Source organism: Leuciscus leuciscus, assembly GCF_965113295.1.
Source record: "Leuciscus leuciscus genome assembly, chromosome: 4".
NCBI lineage: Eukaryota > Metazoa > Chordata > Actinopteri > Cypriniformes > Leuciscidae > Leuciscus > Leuciscus leuciscus.
Window position 1 is genome coordinate 21782456 of NC_138728.1, and position 18973 is coordinate 21801428.

At 37.2% G+C, this 18973-nt stretch overlaps 2 protein-coding genes across 2 annotated transcripts; both read right to left on the bottom strand.

Moving 5' to 3' along the window:
• Positions 1 to 3220: 3220 nt before the first annotated feature.
• On the bottom strand, positions 3221 to 7151 carry LOC309497201 (uncharacterized protein; the record flags this gene model as incomplete). The annotated part of the gene is made up of 3 exons (XM_082167446.1): positions 6618 to 7151; positions 5852 to 6013; positions 3221 to 4309 (listed from the first exon to the last, which is right to left on the bottom strand). The coding sequence occupies exons 2-3, from the start codon at positions 6005 to 6007 to the stop codon at positions 3221 to 3223; spliced, it is 1245 nt and encodes a 414-aa protein (XP_082023572.1). The 5' UTR covers positions 6008 to 6013; positions 6618 to 7151.
• A 1171-nt stretch (positions 7152 to 8322) lies between these two features.
• alg10 (ALG10 alpha-1,2-mannosyltransferase) lies at positions 8323 to 18705 on the bottom strand. Its single transcript, XM_082167443.1, has 4 exons — positions 18316 to 18705; positions 18026 to 18223; positions 11806 to 16142; positions 8323 to 9651 (listed from the first exon to the last, which is right to left on the bottom strand). Exons 1-3 carry the CDS (start codon positions 18478 to 18480, stop codon positions 15084 to 15086), a joined length of 1422 nt encoding a protein of 473 aa, XP_082023569.1. The 5' UTR covers positions 18481 to 18705; the 3' UTR covers positions 8323 to 9651; positions 11806 to 15083.
• Between the last annotated feature and the right edge of the window lie 268 nt (positions 18706 to 18973).

Genomic DNA, 18973 nt, shown 5'->3' on the forward strand with positions numbered 1-18973 from the left:
ACATTAAACTTAAAAAAAAAACACATATTAATGAGTTAAAGCAGTGTAAAAACATGTTTTCATAACTTATTGATTTTTGTATTATTATTGTTGTTATTTTTGTGTGGAAAAAAATGCAAAGACTAAAGGTGTCAAAAATACATGTCAAACATGTGACAATATGATTGTTTTTAAATTAAATGACCACCCATCTAGTAAGATATTGTGAAGTACACCAAAAATAAAGCAGAGACTGCCACCTGGTGGAAGAAGAGGGATTCCCTTTATGGTGGACGTCAGAAAGTACTGAATGAAAACGAGTGAGAAAGATGATCTATCATAACCCCATTTTCAGAAAAGTTGGGACATTTTGTAAAATGCAATAAAATCAAGAATCTGTGATTTGTTCATTCTCTTGAACCTTTATTTATCTGACAAATGTACAAAGAAAATATTCCCTATGTTTTCACTGGACAACCTTTTATTTTGTAAATATAAACAAGTTTTGATTTTGATGGCTGCAACACACTCCACAAAAGTTGGGACAGAGTTTATGTTTACCTCTGTGTCACATCTCCTTTCCTTTAATTACACTTTTTTAAATGTTTGGAAATTGAGGATACTAATTGTGTCGGTTTTGCAAGTGGAATCTTTGCCCAATCTAGTCTGATACAAGACAGCTGCTCAACAGCCTGTGTTCATCGTTGTCTGATTCTACTTTTCATGATGGGTCATCATATGTTTTCAATAAGAGACAGATGTCAGTTAAAAAAATAAAATAATAATAACTTTATTCTAGATTTGCTGTAAAGCCAAAACAATCTGTTACTTTAATTTCCTATTATCACTGTAAAGCTGCTTTGAAACAGTCCATATTGTTAAAAGTGCTATATAAATGAAGGTGACTTGACTTGACAGTCAGTCAGGCACATCCCTTCTAGTGTAGAGTGTCTAGAAACCTCTCAATTTTAGAATGAGGCATGGCATTGTCTTGCTTCCCAGGAAAGATGTCATCTTGATGGCAGTTTATTTCTCTGTTCAATCCCAATATATGCCTCCACGTCAGTGGTACCTTCACACATATGCATGCTACCCATGCCGTTTGCACTGATGCACCCCAATACCAGGACATAGGTTTGCTTTTGCACCGGTCGCTGATGAAAGTCTGGTTGGTCCCTTTCGTCTTTGGAACTGAGAACTCAATGTCCATTTGTTTCCAAAGCTGAAACATGGACTCATCTGAGCACAGCACACATATCACTGTGTATCATCTGAGATGAGCTCAGGCCCAGAAAGCTCGGCAGCATCTCTGCATAAAACTGATGTATATACAGTAGCTTTCTCCATGCGTAACAGAGATTCAAGTGGCATTTCTTGAAGCAGGGTCAGACTGTGTTCAGTGAAAACGTTTTTCTAAAGTACTCCTGAGCACATGTGGCTGTATTCAACAGCTTATAGGATGGTTTCCCATGCAATGCCATTTGAGGGCTCGAAAGTCACACACATTCAACAGAGGTTTCCTGCCTTGCCCTACACAGACTGAGATTGCTCTGGATTCCCTCAATCTTTTCACAATATTATATGGTAGATGGTGAAACACATTAATACTTTGCAATCTTGCATTGAGAAAAGATTTTTTATTTTTTTTGACAGTTCTCTATTTATGACAATATTTATATTTTGTCCAAAGTAGTGAGCCATGACTCATCTTTGCTGGCAAAGACTGAGAAGCTAATTTTTCACCCAAAAATACTATAGGTGAGCTATTACCAATTCATTTGCTCACTGTTGACTGTTTCAAAAGAGCTGGATAATCTTGGATAACCTTCGATAATCTTTTCACTTTTTTTTTTTTTTTTGCCTCTGTCCCAACTTTTATGTAGAATGTAGCAGCCATCAATATCAAAATCTGTTTATGTCAAAATACAATTATGTTGTTCAGTGAAAACATTGGAAAACTTATCTTTGTACTTTTGTCAGTTAAAAAAAAAAAGGTTCAAGAGAATGATCAAATCACAGATTGTGAATTTTATTGCATTTTACAAAATGTCCCAACTTTTCTGAAATGGGGTTGTAAAAAAATTTTTTGTGCAAAAAAATACAATAAATGACAAAAATAAAATAAACCGGAGCAAAAAAAAGATACAGTGCTAAGTTTCTTTTTATTTTAATTATCATGCTAATTTCATCAATTGTCTATAAAGACATTAATTACTGATTGCATATGACTACACAAAAGATCAATATATTTAAAATCCAATGTTATGTCTGGTTCCGAAATTATATGCAAAACAAAAAGTTAGTGCAAAGAGAAGAAATGAGAGCTACTGTCACGAACTGCTCCGAGACACAAAGGTTGAGATTCAATTGCAGCTTTATTTGAAGCGTAGTCCACAAGCAGGGGTCAAACACAGAAGTGCAGTGCAACAACATACAAAACTTCGCAGTGAGTGATGGGGTGAACCAGGCTTATATGGGGTGAACTAAACAAGAAGATGAGATACAAGTGAATGTGATAATGAGTGCTGATGAGTCCAGGCAGAGAAAAATGGGAGATGTAGTCTATGAGTGAACATGAGAGTCTGGTGTGGAGTGCCCTCTGGTGGCTCTCAAGGGCACTCTAGCTGGTGACCGTTACAGCTACTGTAAATACTTCAGGACTGATACTCACTATTCTTACTACTATAAACTACACTGCTAATGAAATCTCTCTTTCTAAAATGTTGGTGATTAATAGAAATAACATGATTAACAACAGACTCATGCCATTGTTTTAATGATAAAACATGCACAGAAATCAATGTGTAAGCATTATATCAATTTCCGATCTGGCATCATGTTTCTGGCTCAATGTTCCTATTCGGTTGTTAAGTCGTGACGTAACCACTCTCCGATAATACTCTTTCCGGGTCCAAAGTCAAGGCCCTCTCTACCTACCTACCGCTTTCGCTGGTGTTTTGGTTATTATTGAGTGTTTTTACAATGCCGCAGTGCTGTGTCCCGTGTCCCGAGCTAACTCACTTCAACCTCGTAAATCTTCTTTTTCATTGATGCCTGGACTCTACCCTTAATTATGCCACCTGAGTGATGAGCTACACTAACCACTCTGTTGGTGTTAAAGGAATTTAAACCCTTTTTGACCGCCAAGGGTGCCTCACTAAGAAGGACGTGATCGTAAATAAATGTACAGGTTCCACCATTGTTATTTCTGGATGAGAGGAGAGCTTGGACCCAGAAAAGGCTAAACGTCACGCGTGACGTCAGACTTAACAATCGGATACTCCCGAACAGCTTTAGCTGCCTTGAGTACTTGAACTGCACCAGATCCCTCAAACGGTCCTGCCTTCTCAATCTCCTGAGCCTTTTCATCTGATTCTAGCAGACCCATTAACAAAGATTTTTCCACACCATTTGCTTTACGCTTGTCGTTTTCATATTCTTTTCCAAATGTTTCCATTTTATATTTTTCAGTAACTTCAAGCTCTCCGTGTGTATAAGCACTAATTGCCCAGGTTCTTCGTTTGGTGTGAAGCTGTTTTTTTTTTGGAACAGGAGTAATAATTGGGTCTTTGTTTGCAAACACAGCTTTGAAACCCTCACGTAGTTTTACTTGTCTAATCAAAATAGGAGATTCCATGTTATTTTTAGTGTCACTTGCATAATCAAAACTCTCACGGAGTGTGTCCGATTCATCAGATAGAAGCACACAGAAATTGGGCTCTGGGTAGTAAGTTCCCAGAGGAAAGTGCTCTGCTGTTATTATGCGCACCTGTCGATCATGTTCGCTCTTTTCTCTGAGGCCACTGTTCTCAGGGAACACATAACCAGTTGACATCACTGTTGGGTAGTTGTGCTCTTTGATTACATCTATGTAAGAGCTCAAAACATGATTAAAATCAACTGTGTCTGCGTCAAAAAAGCAGAAATAGATTGTACCTGTAGGGTCTTTGTGCCTAAACTGTCTTACTAATTCTTTGGTACTTTCACATTGTTTAAGTTGTTCTCTAATTTTTCGATATGGGATGCCATTATTTTCTAACCATATATAACCAAATCTTTTAAAAGCAATTTCATAATTTTGCAATTTAATGTCCTTCTTTAATTCAGTTATTACAGCATCTCCATCTGCTTTCTTTCCATTAAGGCAAAAAACTACAGCGATGTCCTCAAGATGGAACTCGTCCTCTTTCCTGAAAGCTGTGCTTTTCAGAAGATCAAGAAACTTCTGACAATATGATTGAGGATTTTCACTCATTTCAGGAGTAACCTCCATTGGGACATTGATCAAAAATTTGACTCGGATATCTTTTCTGTCAGATGATGTTGATTCCTATGGAGAGAAAAATCAACAGTTTATACAACCTTTATTCAACTGCATTCATCAATTATCAACTATTCCAATCTGAAATTTGTTAATTTGCTCCTCATTATAACCTATGTTACTTTTTGCATGAATCATAAGAGTATAAGTTATAGTCATAAGAGTTGCTCTCTTCCATTCAGGTGAAAGATAAAGGTGAACTGTCAAGCAAGATTTTCAAGACAAGCTTTTCAGTAAATAACATAAATGTAGTCTGTTCCTCACACAAAAGTATAGCATGGCTTCAGGTGACTTGAAATTAAGCTTGACAGCCCCCATCCAGTTTTAATGTATGGAAGAGCATGAACATCCTTTAAAACATGTTTTTGCATTCCACAGAAGAAAGAAAGTTGTCTTACTTAAGGTGTCATTTACTACTATGCACTTGCATAACATGTACATTACAGTACAATGTATTTATTGTGTTCATGCTGAATTGTAAAACACAGTAAAATGTTTTTGATAGTGAATTTGTTACACGTTGCATGTACTTATACAGTGAAACAGTAAATTACAAGCAACTAACCCTTAAACCAAAGAGTTAGCCTAGTTTAAGAGGTATAAAGAGGTTTAAGGTTTAAGAGGTATTGGCAAAGGGTCACCAGAGTAATTATGTAATTACAGAAATGAAGAGTGCAGGTATTTTTAAACATAAGTACAATGTCATAACACAGTAAGTGCTTTATATCAAATGATCCATTTAAATGTTTGTATGTTCAAATAATTAACATTAGTGGGTATCATGAACAATGAGCAGCATTTTACAGCTTAAATATTGTTCATTAATTAATACAACTTGAAATGTTAAAAATGTATCAATGTACATTATATGTACATATAACATCACAGATTAATTTTGTTAAAGTATTATTCATTGTATGTTAAATATTACATTAATGTTAACTAGTCAACTAATGTTATTTTCTTCAAATGAAAAGATGAACTTATAAATCACTTTCCCATCTTCATAACATTGTCTGTTCTTTCATCTCAATTCAAATGTTTTTTTTTTTTTAAAAACTGAACTCATCTGAGGAGTATTTTTGTACAGTACAGTATTTTGTACGGTATTTTAGTTCCATGTTTTTTTTTAGTTTTTTTTTTTACCTAGCCATGCTTTTCTCTTCTATTAAAGTGCCATTAAATGTGCAGTTTAGATGAGGATATTTATTTTGGTTATTTCATTTCTTGGAATGTTTTTTGCTCCTAATCCACACCATGTTTTTGTAATCTGTCACTCAAACACTTTAAAACATGTCAAAGAAGAACTGGTCATAGAGAACTGTTTTTTATAAACTTACAATGAAAAACATTTGACAAGAATGAATAATCTATGTTGATTTATATATATATATAATATTGTAAATTATTTTATTATTATTTTAAGATATATGGGTTTAGAATGAAATAGAGCGAGTGAATAATGCCAAAATTTTCAACTGTCTCATGTGATTTACTAGAAAAAAAGTACAGGCCCATTTGGGAATGGCATCTTAATCGTGCTTCTGTTACCTGAATGCTGAGATTTCCTAACAAATCATCAAGTTGGTCAGATCCTGAATTTCCTGACTCTCTCTCTTCCTCCTCATTCTCCATCTCAGATTGCTTCTTCATAGCAGAGCGGTCTGTTTTCTCCTCTTTGAGTGAATTGTTGTCAGACGTAGACATTTTGGTCTGAGAAAATGAAAGTAAAGTAACTGGAATGATCAGTAGATTAATAGTGTAACAGGGAGGGCCTGAGTGTGTATATATATATGAAGTTGTTTTGTCAGTTACATTTGGGGAAACCACTTGAAACATGTTGTGTTGAGCTATTTACATTACTTTTGTTTGATTTATTCATTGTAAACAACTGAAAGTCTGTACATTTTACCAATAACTATTATATATCGTTTTTATGAAATAAAATGTCTCATATTATGAAAACGTTTTTGGTCATATTGCCCACCCCTAGTGGATTCTGCTTAAGTTTACACAAAGTTTCAGTGATGTTTTTTTTTTTTTTTTTTTGCAAAGTTGTGATAGATACTTTTATGTACCCATCCCATCCCGTAGCCTATTCCACCATGAGAAATTCCACCACATCTCCCACGGCACATGTTAACCCACACTTTGATATGTCAGCTTTTGTCTTGTCTATGATCATTAAAGCTATTTGGTTATCGTTTTTCTAATTTTATCTCTTCAGAAAGTTCACACCCCAGCCATTTCTTCCTCCTAAATATGTTATGTCTCAAAACACAGATCTTTTGATAGGGATAGTAGTGATTCAACTTACGTTTCTATAGCTAGACTCTAGACCGTAGTTTCTTCTAGCTTTCTCGACGTTGGCACATATGGAGGAGATTTCAGATGCCCAGCATGTGTCCCATGACTCTTGGCGCCGCCCTTCTTCACGCAACAATATATACAGAAATAATTTGTGTCCTCCCTGCTACTTCTAATAGCCGCTGGAAGGTATAGCTTTACCCCAGTGTTCAAAATGTCAATAGTAAGATGAACAATATACAGATAAGAAAAACCTTGATACAGAAAACATAACATCCAATTCATCAGAGTGGGAGAGAAGAGAGTTTAACCGGATGGTTCCACTCATGACTGGGGAATGACATAATTGTCATGACTCATGTGGTCTGTGCCTGGTTGAGCAATCCAAGGAAGCAGTACGTTGTTAGGGCCAGGGCTGTAAAGGCACTGAAAAAATGTACAAAGTACTGAGTAAAAACTGTTCTAAATTAAAAGTCCAAGGATTTAACCTAAAACATACTTGAGATGAAGTCAGAAAGTACAACTTTAAATCGTACTTCAGCCTTAAAAAGTAGCAGTAACTGTACAAAATGAAAATGAGAGAGAGTTTGAGAGTTTCTTGTTTAAGTAATTTGAATAATTTCATCAAGTGGATGAAATGACAGACACAGAAAAGTTTTGGCACAGAGGTCAAAAACATCCATAGTGCATTTTTATATAGACCAACAATTAAAAAGCAGCACAGTGGAATTTCGATATGTGATTAATTATCATATCATGTAATTAATTTGATAAAAATTAAAGGATGGACCTCCCTAATTATTACTCAATATACCCCCGGTTTAAGCTAATATGAGGCTTAAACTAGTTCCCAGACTAGAATGCATGTTTGAGCTGGTTTAACTAAAAACAACTTATATTTATAAAATATGTCAGTGCCATTGTTTTGTCTCAAGATGCACACCAGTAATGTTGTTCTTTTCGATTTTTTTTCACGTTTATAAAAGCTACTTAAATGCCCTAATTGTCACAATCTGTGTATTTAGTTTCATTTTCATGGACTTTTAGTTTGCATTCGTCAGTCACCTGTTTCCTATGTTTTCTTTGTGTCTAGTTTACCGGCAGACTTTAGTTGTCATGGACGCTCATTAATCATCATAGCTGTTCATCATTGTCTCATCATCACTGTGTATTTAAGTTCCTCTTTGTGCTGACGTTAGTGTCCGTTATTGTGTGCTACATGCTGTCTCGTTGCTGTTGCTACCCTTCGGATTACTTTGTTTTGTTTTATTTTATTTTATTAAAGGTGCATTAAGCAACTTTTCATGTTAAAAATACCCGTTTTCTAACCCATACATGCTTAAACAATTGCCTGATGGGCTGAATGAGCCCTTCTCTGATCACTGCGATTGTCTCTATAATCCTGTAAAGTAAAATAAATAAGAGGGATTCGGGCCGGAATTTTAGACTGGGCGTGACGTCATGCGCGTTCACGGCACGCTCACCTGGCTATGTCTGGCAGCAGTGGCATGTTTGTGTATTCGCCGCCATTCTCCGTAGAAGATGGATTCTAAGAGACCGGCTTGTAGTTCATTTCAAACACCAACGCAAACTCCACGTAAGATTAAAAAAAAGAAAACTTTTGTCCGTGAGCGTGCACACTTCTGGTTGCAGTTTCGCTTGCCGCCAGAGGGGGCATAGTTCTGCAAAAACTCAGAGACTTGCGCAATGCACCTTTAAAATAACTTATATTTGATCTTCTCTGCCTTTCACCTTCATCATTGGACTGACAATAGCCGCGTTTCCATTACCCTTCAAATTGCGCGAATTGAAATTGCAAATTGAAAATACGCCCAATAAACACGTCAATTTCCCAAAAACTCCCATTTATCGCAAAAAAGTTTTTACGCTCGCATGAGGTGGTTTTTCAGGCAATTCGAAAAAGGAATATTTCGCAAAACTGCAATGGAAACAGTTTTTGCGCATTTACAGTCACCTGACTTAGAAGGTGCGGTGTGTTTGGACAGAATATGAGACAGAGTTCTTTATTACATTCATAAAAGACAAAAGAATGACAGAAATACTGGATTCTAAACCTCAAAGAAATGCCACAATCAAGACCTCGGAGCAGAAATGAGTGAGAAACACCCAGAAACACCTCATATGTGCCGCTCACAGTATAAGGGTCTTTCCTTGCCATTAATGCTTGGATAACACACCTACGTTTCCTTCCATTAATAATAATAATAATGTGTAGTGCGGTACGTGGCTATGATATATATAAACCTACCAACGTCCATTGCCATGATTTTTGGAAAGACGAGAGGGAAAAAAAGGACGTTTTAGTCGCATAACATCGGTTAATGGAAACACCGTCATTTCGCAATAGTTTTTTATTGATATTTAGAAAAAAAATCGCAAAAGTTTTGCGCAAATCTGTAATGGAAACGCGCCTAATGTTACATAATGCTGGACCAAAAAAGGTGATTATATGGAAATTGCTTCCATTATCATTCCCCCTATGGGGAGCTTGCCCCATTTTTATATTTCAAAGAGAAAGGACCTTAGAGGAGTATGTGGAGGAGTTCATTGGCGCCAGCCACCTTGCCACCTGTGATGACATCACAGCCACCTTGCCACCTGTGATGACATCACGCCCATGGAGGGGTTTTGGATCGGACTCGACGACGAGATCCGGCCGGTGATGCAACCAGCGTCCAGTCCCATTCACCATCCATCACCACCCCAGAGCCAGACCCAATGCCCACACCCACCGCGGATACGGAGCCAGAGCCCACCGCAGACCTAGAGACCCAGGAATTACCCACCACGGACAATCGAGCCAGAGCCAAAGCAAAAGCCCGTTACAGAGCCAGAGTCAGCTGCCAAGTCTGTCCCAGAAGCTAAGCCTGAGTTCCCGGCTGACCAAGTGTTTGAGCCTGCTGCAAAATCCGTGCCTGTGGGAATATTGGTGGTGATAGATGAGGAGGAAAGCCTGATCGACTGGAAGTCCGATGTAGTGCTTCCCACCCTGCCCATCCACGAACCTTCTCTGCCGCTGGTCCCTTCCTGGACGCCAGGGCTGAGCACCTCCGCAAACTAATAGAAAACAACCAAAACAATCCAAGGTTTCTATTTAACACCGTGGCTAGACTAACAAATAAACAGACGTCACCCGAACAAAATATCCCGTTACAGTTCAGTAGTAATGATTTCATGAACTTCTTCACTGAGAAAATAGAAAGCATCAGAACCACAATTATAAACGTTCAATCTTCAATCGCGCCTTATAATTCAGCTTCAATTATCACCCCGAAAGAACAATTACAGTGCTTTACAACTATAGAACAAAAAGAGTTAAATAAACTTATCACTTCATCTAAAACAACAACATGTTTATTAGATCCTATACCAACTAAACTACTGAAAGAAGTGTTACCTGTAGTGGAAGAGCCTCTCCTCAATATTATTAACTCGTCTTTATCTTTAGGTCATGTTCCAAGAACATTTAAACTGGCAGTTATAAAACCTCTCATTAAGAAACCACAATTAGATCATAATAATCTAGCAAATTATAGACCCATTTCAAATCTTCCATTTATGTCTAAAATATTAGAAAAAGTGGTGTCCGCTCAACTGGGATCTTTCTTGCAACAAAATGATATCTATGAAAAGTTTCAGTCTGGATTCAGACCGCATCATAGCACTGAAACTGCGCTCGTTAAAATCACAAATGATTTACTTTTAGCTTCTGACCAAGGCTGTATCTCAATACTAGTTTTACTTGATCTTAGTGCTGCGTTCGATACTATAGATCACACAATACTCTTAGATCGACTACAAAATTATACTGGTGTTCAAGGACAAGCATTAAGCTGGTTCAAATCATACCTATCTGACCGCTACCATTTTGTCTATTTAAATGGAGAAAAATCGATCATAACTCCAGTAAACTATGGAGTGCCGCAGGGATCTGTATTAGGCCCTCTGTTATTTTCAATATATATGATGCCACTTGGAAATATTATAAGGAAACATGGAATTAGTTTCCATTGTTATGCTGATGACACTCAAATATATATTTCATCACGGCCGGATGAAAACGCTACATTTTCCAAATTGACAGAGTGTGTTAAAGATATAAACGTAATTTTCTTTTATTAAATCCAGACAAGACAGAGGTAATACTTATCGGTTCAAAAAACCGCCCACAAAACCTCGCACAATACAACTTTAACATCATAGGATGTCCTGTTACTTTATCCTCTACAGTAAAAGACCTGGGTGTTATACTCGATTGCAACCTGTCTTTTGAAAATCATATTTCATATGTTACAAAAACAGCCTTTTTCCACCTTAGAAACATTGCTAAGCTACGTAATATGCTATCAGTTTCTGATGCAGAAAAGTTAGTTCATGCATTCATGACCTCGAGACTGGATTACTGTAATGCTTTATTAGCTGGTTGTCCTGCATCCTCAATAAACAAGCTACAGTTAGTCCAAAATGCCGCCGCTAGAGTTCTTACGAGATCAAGAAAATATGATCATATAACACCGATTTTATCATCACTGCATTGGTTACCTATAAAGTTCCGTATTAATTACAAGGTATTGCTACTGACTTATAAAGCCCTAAACGGCTTAGCTCCAGTCTATTTAACGGATCTTCTATCGCCCTATAATCCATCGCGCTCTTTAAGATCACTAAATTCAAGGCTTTTGGTCATACCTAGGATATCCAAAACCACCAAAGGAGGGAGAGCATTTTCACATTTGGCTCCAAAACTCTGGAATAGTCTTCCTGATACTGTTCGTTGCTCAGACTCGCTCTCCCAGTTTAAAACTAGATTAAAGTCGCATCTCTTCAGCCAGGCATTCATATAATCCTACAGTTCAAACTATAATCCGGCCTCTATCCAATGCCAGAGGAGAACTGGCCCCCGACTGAGCCTGGGTTCTCCCAAGGTTTTTTTTTCTCCATTAAGGCACCTGATGGAGTTTTAGGACACCATTAGGTCACTTGATGGAGTTTTTCGGTTCCTTGCCACTGTTGCCTTTGGCTTGCTCAGTTGGGGATATTTTGGGGATATTTAATTTAATTTTATCAATCAATAAATTCCTCTTGAAACAAACTTTGTTGTATTATTTTAATTTAATACTGTGAAGCTGCTTTGATGCAATCTGTATTGTGAAAAGCGCTATACAAATAAACTTGACTTGACTTGACAAATGTATGTTCGTCACCTCTGTCTTCATCATCACTGCTTGAAATCTTTGATGCCTTCATCACCGCTGGTCCTGTCCAACCCTAGTTCATCATCACCACCATCCCTGTCCATCACAGAGCCTTCATCCACACCCAGTCTTCCTCTTCTGCACCCTCCACCGAAGCCAGCCATATTCTTGGCTCTGCATCCGCTAGCTTTCTATAGCCCCTCACCATCAGCCCTGATCCGCCTTTGAGCCTCCGGTCCCCAGCTATGCCCTGGTTTGAGGAGTCCCGGGCTCAGCCTCATTCCCCATTCCCTCAGTTCCTCTACTGGCCGATGAACGAACACGGTATGGTTATAATTCAGGCCACATCACAAATCAGAATTCAGACTGTGGATCGGTAGCATTCAAATATTTAATACATGCTGTTAACTGGTCAAGTGTTCACGAAAGAGAGTCTTTAGCTGTTTCTTGAAAATAGAGGCTAAAGACACCACTGTTCAGGTGGAATTAGGCAGGTCACACTGGCAACGTTTACACGCAACCAAATAATCCATTAGTAATCGGACTTGACTGCTCAATCGGACTGAAAAGCCTTCATGTAAACACCTCAATCGACCCGACTGAGCTCGAAAGGGGTGGTTTATTCCTTTTCTAATCTGATCGAGAGGACATGTAAACACTTGATCGGATTGAAAACCGAAACTGAAAGGACTGCGCATGTGCAATGGCGTAGAAAGAGCGTAATGACGTATGCCGCGTGGAACGAGCTGTTCTTTCTGATGAATAAAGTGTCATATAAATGAGTGTCCCATCATTCTTAAATTCTCCTTTCACTCAGATTCTGTGAAGTGGAGCAGGACAACGTCCCACCAGTCCTTGTTTTGGATTTTCATCCACAGGTTTTGAGCGGGGCGAGGGGCATTTACTGCATGATAAATATAAGCAGCATGGGACAACGGTTCATATGTCATAGTCTCCAAATTACGACCAGAAATGGACAAATAAAAAGTCTGCATATAAATTTAAAACATATAAATCACCAATGTATGAGAATGGTTATTATGCGCAAACAGCGGGAAACTCTGTATATCTGTGCAGTGTGCGCATGTCAAAAAATCTATTCCAAATTTAAGCTTGTGACATAAACGCACACATCAACCCGATCACATTTAGCGTTCATGTAAACACTTCATTCAGATTCATCAATCGGAATGAATTCAGTCCGATTGAAACAAAAGTTGTGCATGTAAACCAAGGGGGTTATCTTTCAGCTGGAAACTGAAGCTTCCCCAGGGGCCGTCATTGATTAGCAGACCCCCACCTGCTGTTAGCATTCCATTGACTCCCATTCATTTTGGCGTCACTTTGACAGCGAATAACTTTACATCTGAGGCGCTTAAAGACTCCATTTGTCCATTATTTATTCCTAAAGAAACACGAAAATGTATAAAGGCTCCATTACCTTGTATCTTACGTTATGGCCCCGTAGAAGCAGTTTTTGTAAAAATAGGCTAACGATTGCGTCATAACCACGCGACTCTCTGTCGCACAGTAGAGAAATTACCGTATGGACAGGAGGAGAAGCTCGCGGGCAATCGAGGGGACGTGGAGGCAAAATGACAAAATAATGAATCAGAATACTTAGCAAAAGTTTCTCCTGCTCCTAGCTTATGGACACCTCCTACTCACACTCTCCGTCTCGGAAGTTTCGGAAGGGAATGTTTCAGATTTCTCTTGGCACAGCTACTAGAAGACAGACGGGTTGCTCACGTCACATCTACGTCGCCAAGCTCAGTTTGAGTCTGCGCAGTACGCTCAGCCATCAGGAAGTTAGAGCTTCTAATTGACTTCACTTTTCTCCATTGAATCCAATGGGGTCACTGTGTCCATTTCTTTTACTGTCTATGATGTAAACGTAGCCACTGTCACACCTCTGGGTGTTGCTTTGTAGTAGATTGAGTTCAATTCTAGCAATTCCAGTTTTACCACTAGGGGGTGTATATGCTTGCGTTGAGTGGGAATTACCTGTTGCTGTAGAATTTTCGGTTTTGTGAAGGTGAAAATGTAAGACTTTTCAAAAAACATTTGAGACATAGGTTTTTTTTTGTGTGTGTGCAAATGTCAAACAATTTTTAAATCAAGATATATATGAAGTCTTGTTTTCTGTGAAATTAATCAAAATTAAGCATTGTGCTGCCAGTGCTGAGGAAGATGCAATATTTAATGCAACAATGCTATGAATTTATGACTTTCTGCTCTGATTTAGGAGTTTTAAGGCCTATAGTTTTGTAAGGGAGAGTAAAGACTTTTAAGGACCCACAGAAACCCTGTGATATTTATAAAAAAAAATAAACATTGCAAATAACTCTATGGTGACTGGTGCAAACAGATGACAGGGTTTCTTTATTTGTTCACCACCCCTACTATGATGGCCGCTACAGTCTGAGGATCAGATATTATGTATACATTTTTAGCCCTTGTTTCCAGAAGAAATCTTAGACTGCCACCTTGTGGAAAACACAAGGCTTGTAATGTAGAATAAACAAAGGCATCTGCTCAACTTTACTGAACTACTCGGAAATTGACAGTAAAACAATTGAAGGTACAGAGATAATGAATATGTTCACTTCTGTTTCTGTATCAAAACAAATTTAATACCCCTCAAAAAAGAATGAGAGGAAAGATCAATGAAAAACACAGAAAGACAAACAAAAGAACTTGGAAAACATAGACATCAACCTATTAAGAGTGAGAAATTAGCATTTGAAATTACAAGAGAAAACTAATGTCTACCATAAAAAAAACAAGGTTTAACAATGAAATACGGAAATACAAAATAAGACCACAGTTAACAACAGCCACCATAAAATGATTATCCTAATTCAATGAACTCACACATGATTTAAAACGCAAACACAACATGAATGACAGGTGTAAACACTGCTTGTACTTAATATGAGGTGAAATTACAACAAAAAATATAATTCTGAATGGGTTGGTCAGAAAGATGGTTTCATCCAACAGTACTCTGCATATTTTTATATACAGAATTTTTATAATATACAAAGTAAACTAAAACAAACTCCAAATACATGTACAAATAAATTAATATCACCATTGCCTTAAATAACCGCAAATGGAGCATTTGAAGATGCAGTATTGCAATGTCATGGCATCATGTCACATAAAATTCATTTTTAATTATTGATATATGGTGAAAACGTTTCTTTTGCGTATAGAAAATGTGAAACGAACAGCTTTAATTCATTATTCAGGTCAAGTCACCACATGAATCTTTGCGCAGCCGTACTGTTGGGCCACTGAAATGTTTTACAGATGAATATATAGACTGTAGCAGCATTAACTGCAGTATAGAAGCTAAACTCAAGCAGGAGTCTGGGTAAAGACGGCACAGGGACGTGAACGCGATATAACAGATACGGGAGGATGAAATATCGAAACTCCAAGAGTTTCTGCGGAACGGTCGCCGCCACGAGACACGTACAGAACACCAGACACCAGAACAGAGACTTGGACCTCAAAGTATCTAGAAAGTTCCATACTGCGAACACATATCCAGGGACTAAAAGGAAACGGACAAGGTCATGTCTCTGAAAAATCCTATTCCATACATAAAACGGAAAGTGTCGGTTGTCTGCGAGCAGATACTTGTGAACAAAAGTGAATTTCCAGACCAGAAACAGGAAGGACGTCATCAGCACGGCATAAATTAAGGGTTGCTTTCTTAAAGACTGCAGAAACCGGACGACCCTTTGGTAACTCATTGAGGTAGGAAGAGAAAATATGAGCGCAAATGACAGGAAATAGAAAATCTGAGGGAAGTTCAGACACGCTTCGTGATTACTGCGGTCTCCGACCACAATTCCGTCGTTCAACGCCGTGAAAACCACGAATAGAACGGCTACTGCGATGTACGGCCATGTGGACAAGAACACTGCTATTATATTGCACGGCGTTTTCAGGAAATCCAACAGGAAACGCATCACTCTCATCGCACCATTGATGGTTAGAGGGATTTGAGAGGGGGATTTTTCATCCCGCTTCTTCGACTGTTCGGTTCGCCAGGTCTCGTCCATTTTTTGGGCCACCACGGTGCCGGCGCAGAACGCCACCCAGATGATGTTGGTCTGGCGGAAGAGGACGGCGCAGACGCCGAGGAACGCCGCCGCTTTGTGGCATCCGTACAGAGTCATGAGGTACATGAAGAGCGTGAAGAACGTGGAGCCGGCGTCGGTGTAATACAGGAACGTGAAGAAGTACAGCACGGGGAACGTGGACAGAGCCAGGGCAGAGAATATTCTACGAGAGGCAGAACGGGACTAGAGAGAGAGAGAATGAAATATGATAATATTCAATTGTTTTTGAGGCGTCATTCAGCGTGGGCTATGTTGTTGCTAAGGTGGTTTGTGTGGTCGCTTGGTGCCTTTGTTAAGGTTATTACTTTTCTAAGCGATCAGATTTACTGTTTTTGCTTGGTGGACAATGAAACAGGCTAAACCAACAGACTGTTGACATTACACACCTTAGCAACCGCATAGCAACACCCAACAATTCAATTATCAGTTTTGCATGTGCAAATATCAGTCACAGTTTATTTGGATAATGTGTTTAAATATACCCCGCATTCACTATTAATGAAATTATTATTATATTTTTTGAAAACTCCTTGTCTCCTGTACTGAGTATTTTGTCCAAAACAAAAAACAATGACAAAAAATTATTTTGAGGGATAAATTACAATATGTTTAAGTGTCTCAAAACATTGAATTTGTCAGTATTTCTTTATTTTGTGCTTGTCTCCAAACCAAGCATCCCCATCAATAATAAATATTTGAATAAATTAGATTTCTTATAATAAATTATAAACAGTTTAAAGTCAGGGGAATTCTATTTTTATTCAAACTTTTAAAGATCAGTTTAATAACATTTATATGTACAATTTGTATTATTATTATTATTATTTTTATAACAAAGCCTTCCTTTTCCCTATATTACACCAGATTTTTAGACTGAGTTTTCCAATAGAGTGTATATTTGGTTATGGTTTATAATTTTTATCATTTATAACACAAACTTAATTAATTTTCATGATGAAAATAGAAAAATTTCACACCTTAGCAACTGCATAGCAACGCCTAACAATTGAGAGTTTGGCATAATATGCTGGTCACAGTTTCATCAGATCAAAAAAAAAAAAATCTATTTACTGTATTTACTATTAATAAATTATTATAATATATTTATAGAAACTTTTGTCCCCTGTCTAGCATAATTTTGGAGAAAATAATAAAATAATAAATATTATCATTATTTTGAAGGATACATTTTAATATCTTCAAACTTTTAATGATATCTCTTTTATTTTATAAGTTTATAAGAGAGTCAAAATGTTAAATTGATTAGCATATTTTGAGCTTGCCTCTTAACCAATAATACATTTATATACAGTTTTAAAATCAAGGAAATTCTACTTAAAAAAAAAAATAATAATAATAAAAATATAACCTATCTGCTGTTATTACCTTGATGCCAAGCATTTTAGAAAACAATTGAGTTTTCCAAAAGTGTTTATATTTGGTTATGGTTTTGGTTATACTGGAGAGTTTATTATATTTTAAATAGTATAACATTTCTGATTTGTGTTTATAATACAGAGTATGACTAACAGAAATGTCTGTTAATAAAAAAAATGTTTTATGAAAAAAAACAGATTATCAAACAGTATACATTTTAAGGTTGAGCAAGGCCATAATATATGTATGTGTGTGTATATATATATATATATATATATATATATATATATATATATATATATATATACATACATACATACACACTTTTTGTGTGTGTGTGTGTGTGTGTGTGTGTGTGTGTGTGTGTGTGTGTGTGTGTGTGTGTGTGTGTGTGCAAGTGTTCATTGTAAGTCCATGTCAGCTCAGGTCAGGTCCATTAAATATTAACATCTTTTGATTTCAATAAATGTGTTATTAAATTGTTTAATTAGCATTAACTAAGATTAATAAATGCTTAAGAAATAGCCTACTTCTTATTGCTATTTCATGTTAACCAATGTAAACAAATGGAACCTTATTCTAAAGTGTTACCAATATTTAACTTAAAATTAATAAACTTACTAATTGAAGAATCACCATTTAACTTATTATGAAAAAAAAAGAGAAAAAAAAGAGATCAAATCATACACCTTATCTTTGATGTGCAGCCTACAGATGATCAGATAGATGATGTACAGATTGCCACTATTAAAGAGCAGATTGATGAATCTCAGCATGGCTGTAGAGCAAACCACCCTGCCCTTCAGATCTGCCAGCCAAACCACCGGCCTGATCAGACCCACTGATGCCAGATACAGCCCAGGAAGAGTGGTGATCATCGGATCCCACTGTGGAAGAACATTTTAGACATTTTAGACCATTAATGATCAAACACACACACATACTTACTGAGAGATTCACGCATCATTTACAACCATACCTCATTAAACTTCCCATCACAGTACTTCTGCGCTTGAGGGACATGGAATATCTCATCCATGTACGGATCTCTCTGTTCCCGTGTGATTTTGGAGAACAGAAGGCAGGATATGAGAAAGTTAACGCTGCACAGAGCCGTGAAGATATAAACCTCAAATCTCTCCATCCTTATTCAAACAAACAAACTCGATCTTTGATGTTATTACGCTTATGGAAATGAGTGGTATATGAGGATGATTAAGATAGTATGCGATGCATTAATTCTTTGTGAGCGATGTTCATGTGGAGTTTCAAAAATGTGCAAATGTATGCAAAAAGCGCATTTTTAAGTTTTGGTTTTTGACAGCTTAGTGGTGCGTCACATACTAGAGTCCGTAAGGAAACCGGAAGCGCGAATAATTAGTTCCCGGCTAGATGTTGTCATTGATTATTAAATAAAACACTTTTGTCCGTACTAATGTTGACATATTTTAATATGCGCATCACCTATACTATAGTATTGTTCCTTATTACTTTTCTTATTAAACATCTGATAAAGTAATTTTGACAGAAGTAACAGAAGAAATCTGCTTTCTACTTTAGAATTATTTGATTTTACTTACTGCATATACCATCTGTGTAGTGACACCGAAAAACATGACTCCGAGATAAAAATACAC

Coding starts and splice junctions, on each gene's coding strand:
- alg10 (XM_082167443.1), bottom strand. CDS start 18,480: ATGGAGAGATTTGAGGTTTATATCTTCACGGCTCTGTGCAGCGTTAAC. Junction 18,224..18,315: donor GTGATGGGAAGTTTAATGAG/GTATGGTTGTAA, acceptor GTTCTTCCACAG/TGGGATCCGATGATCACCAC. Junction 16,143..18,025: donor GGCTGCACATCAAAGATAAG/GTGTATGATTTG, acceptor CTCTCTCTCTAG/TCCCGTTCTGCCTCTCGTAG.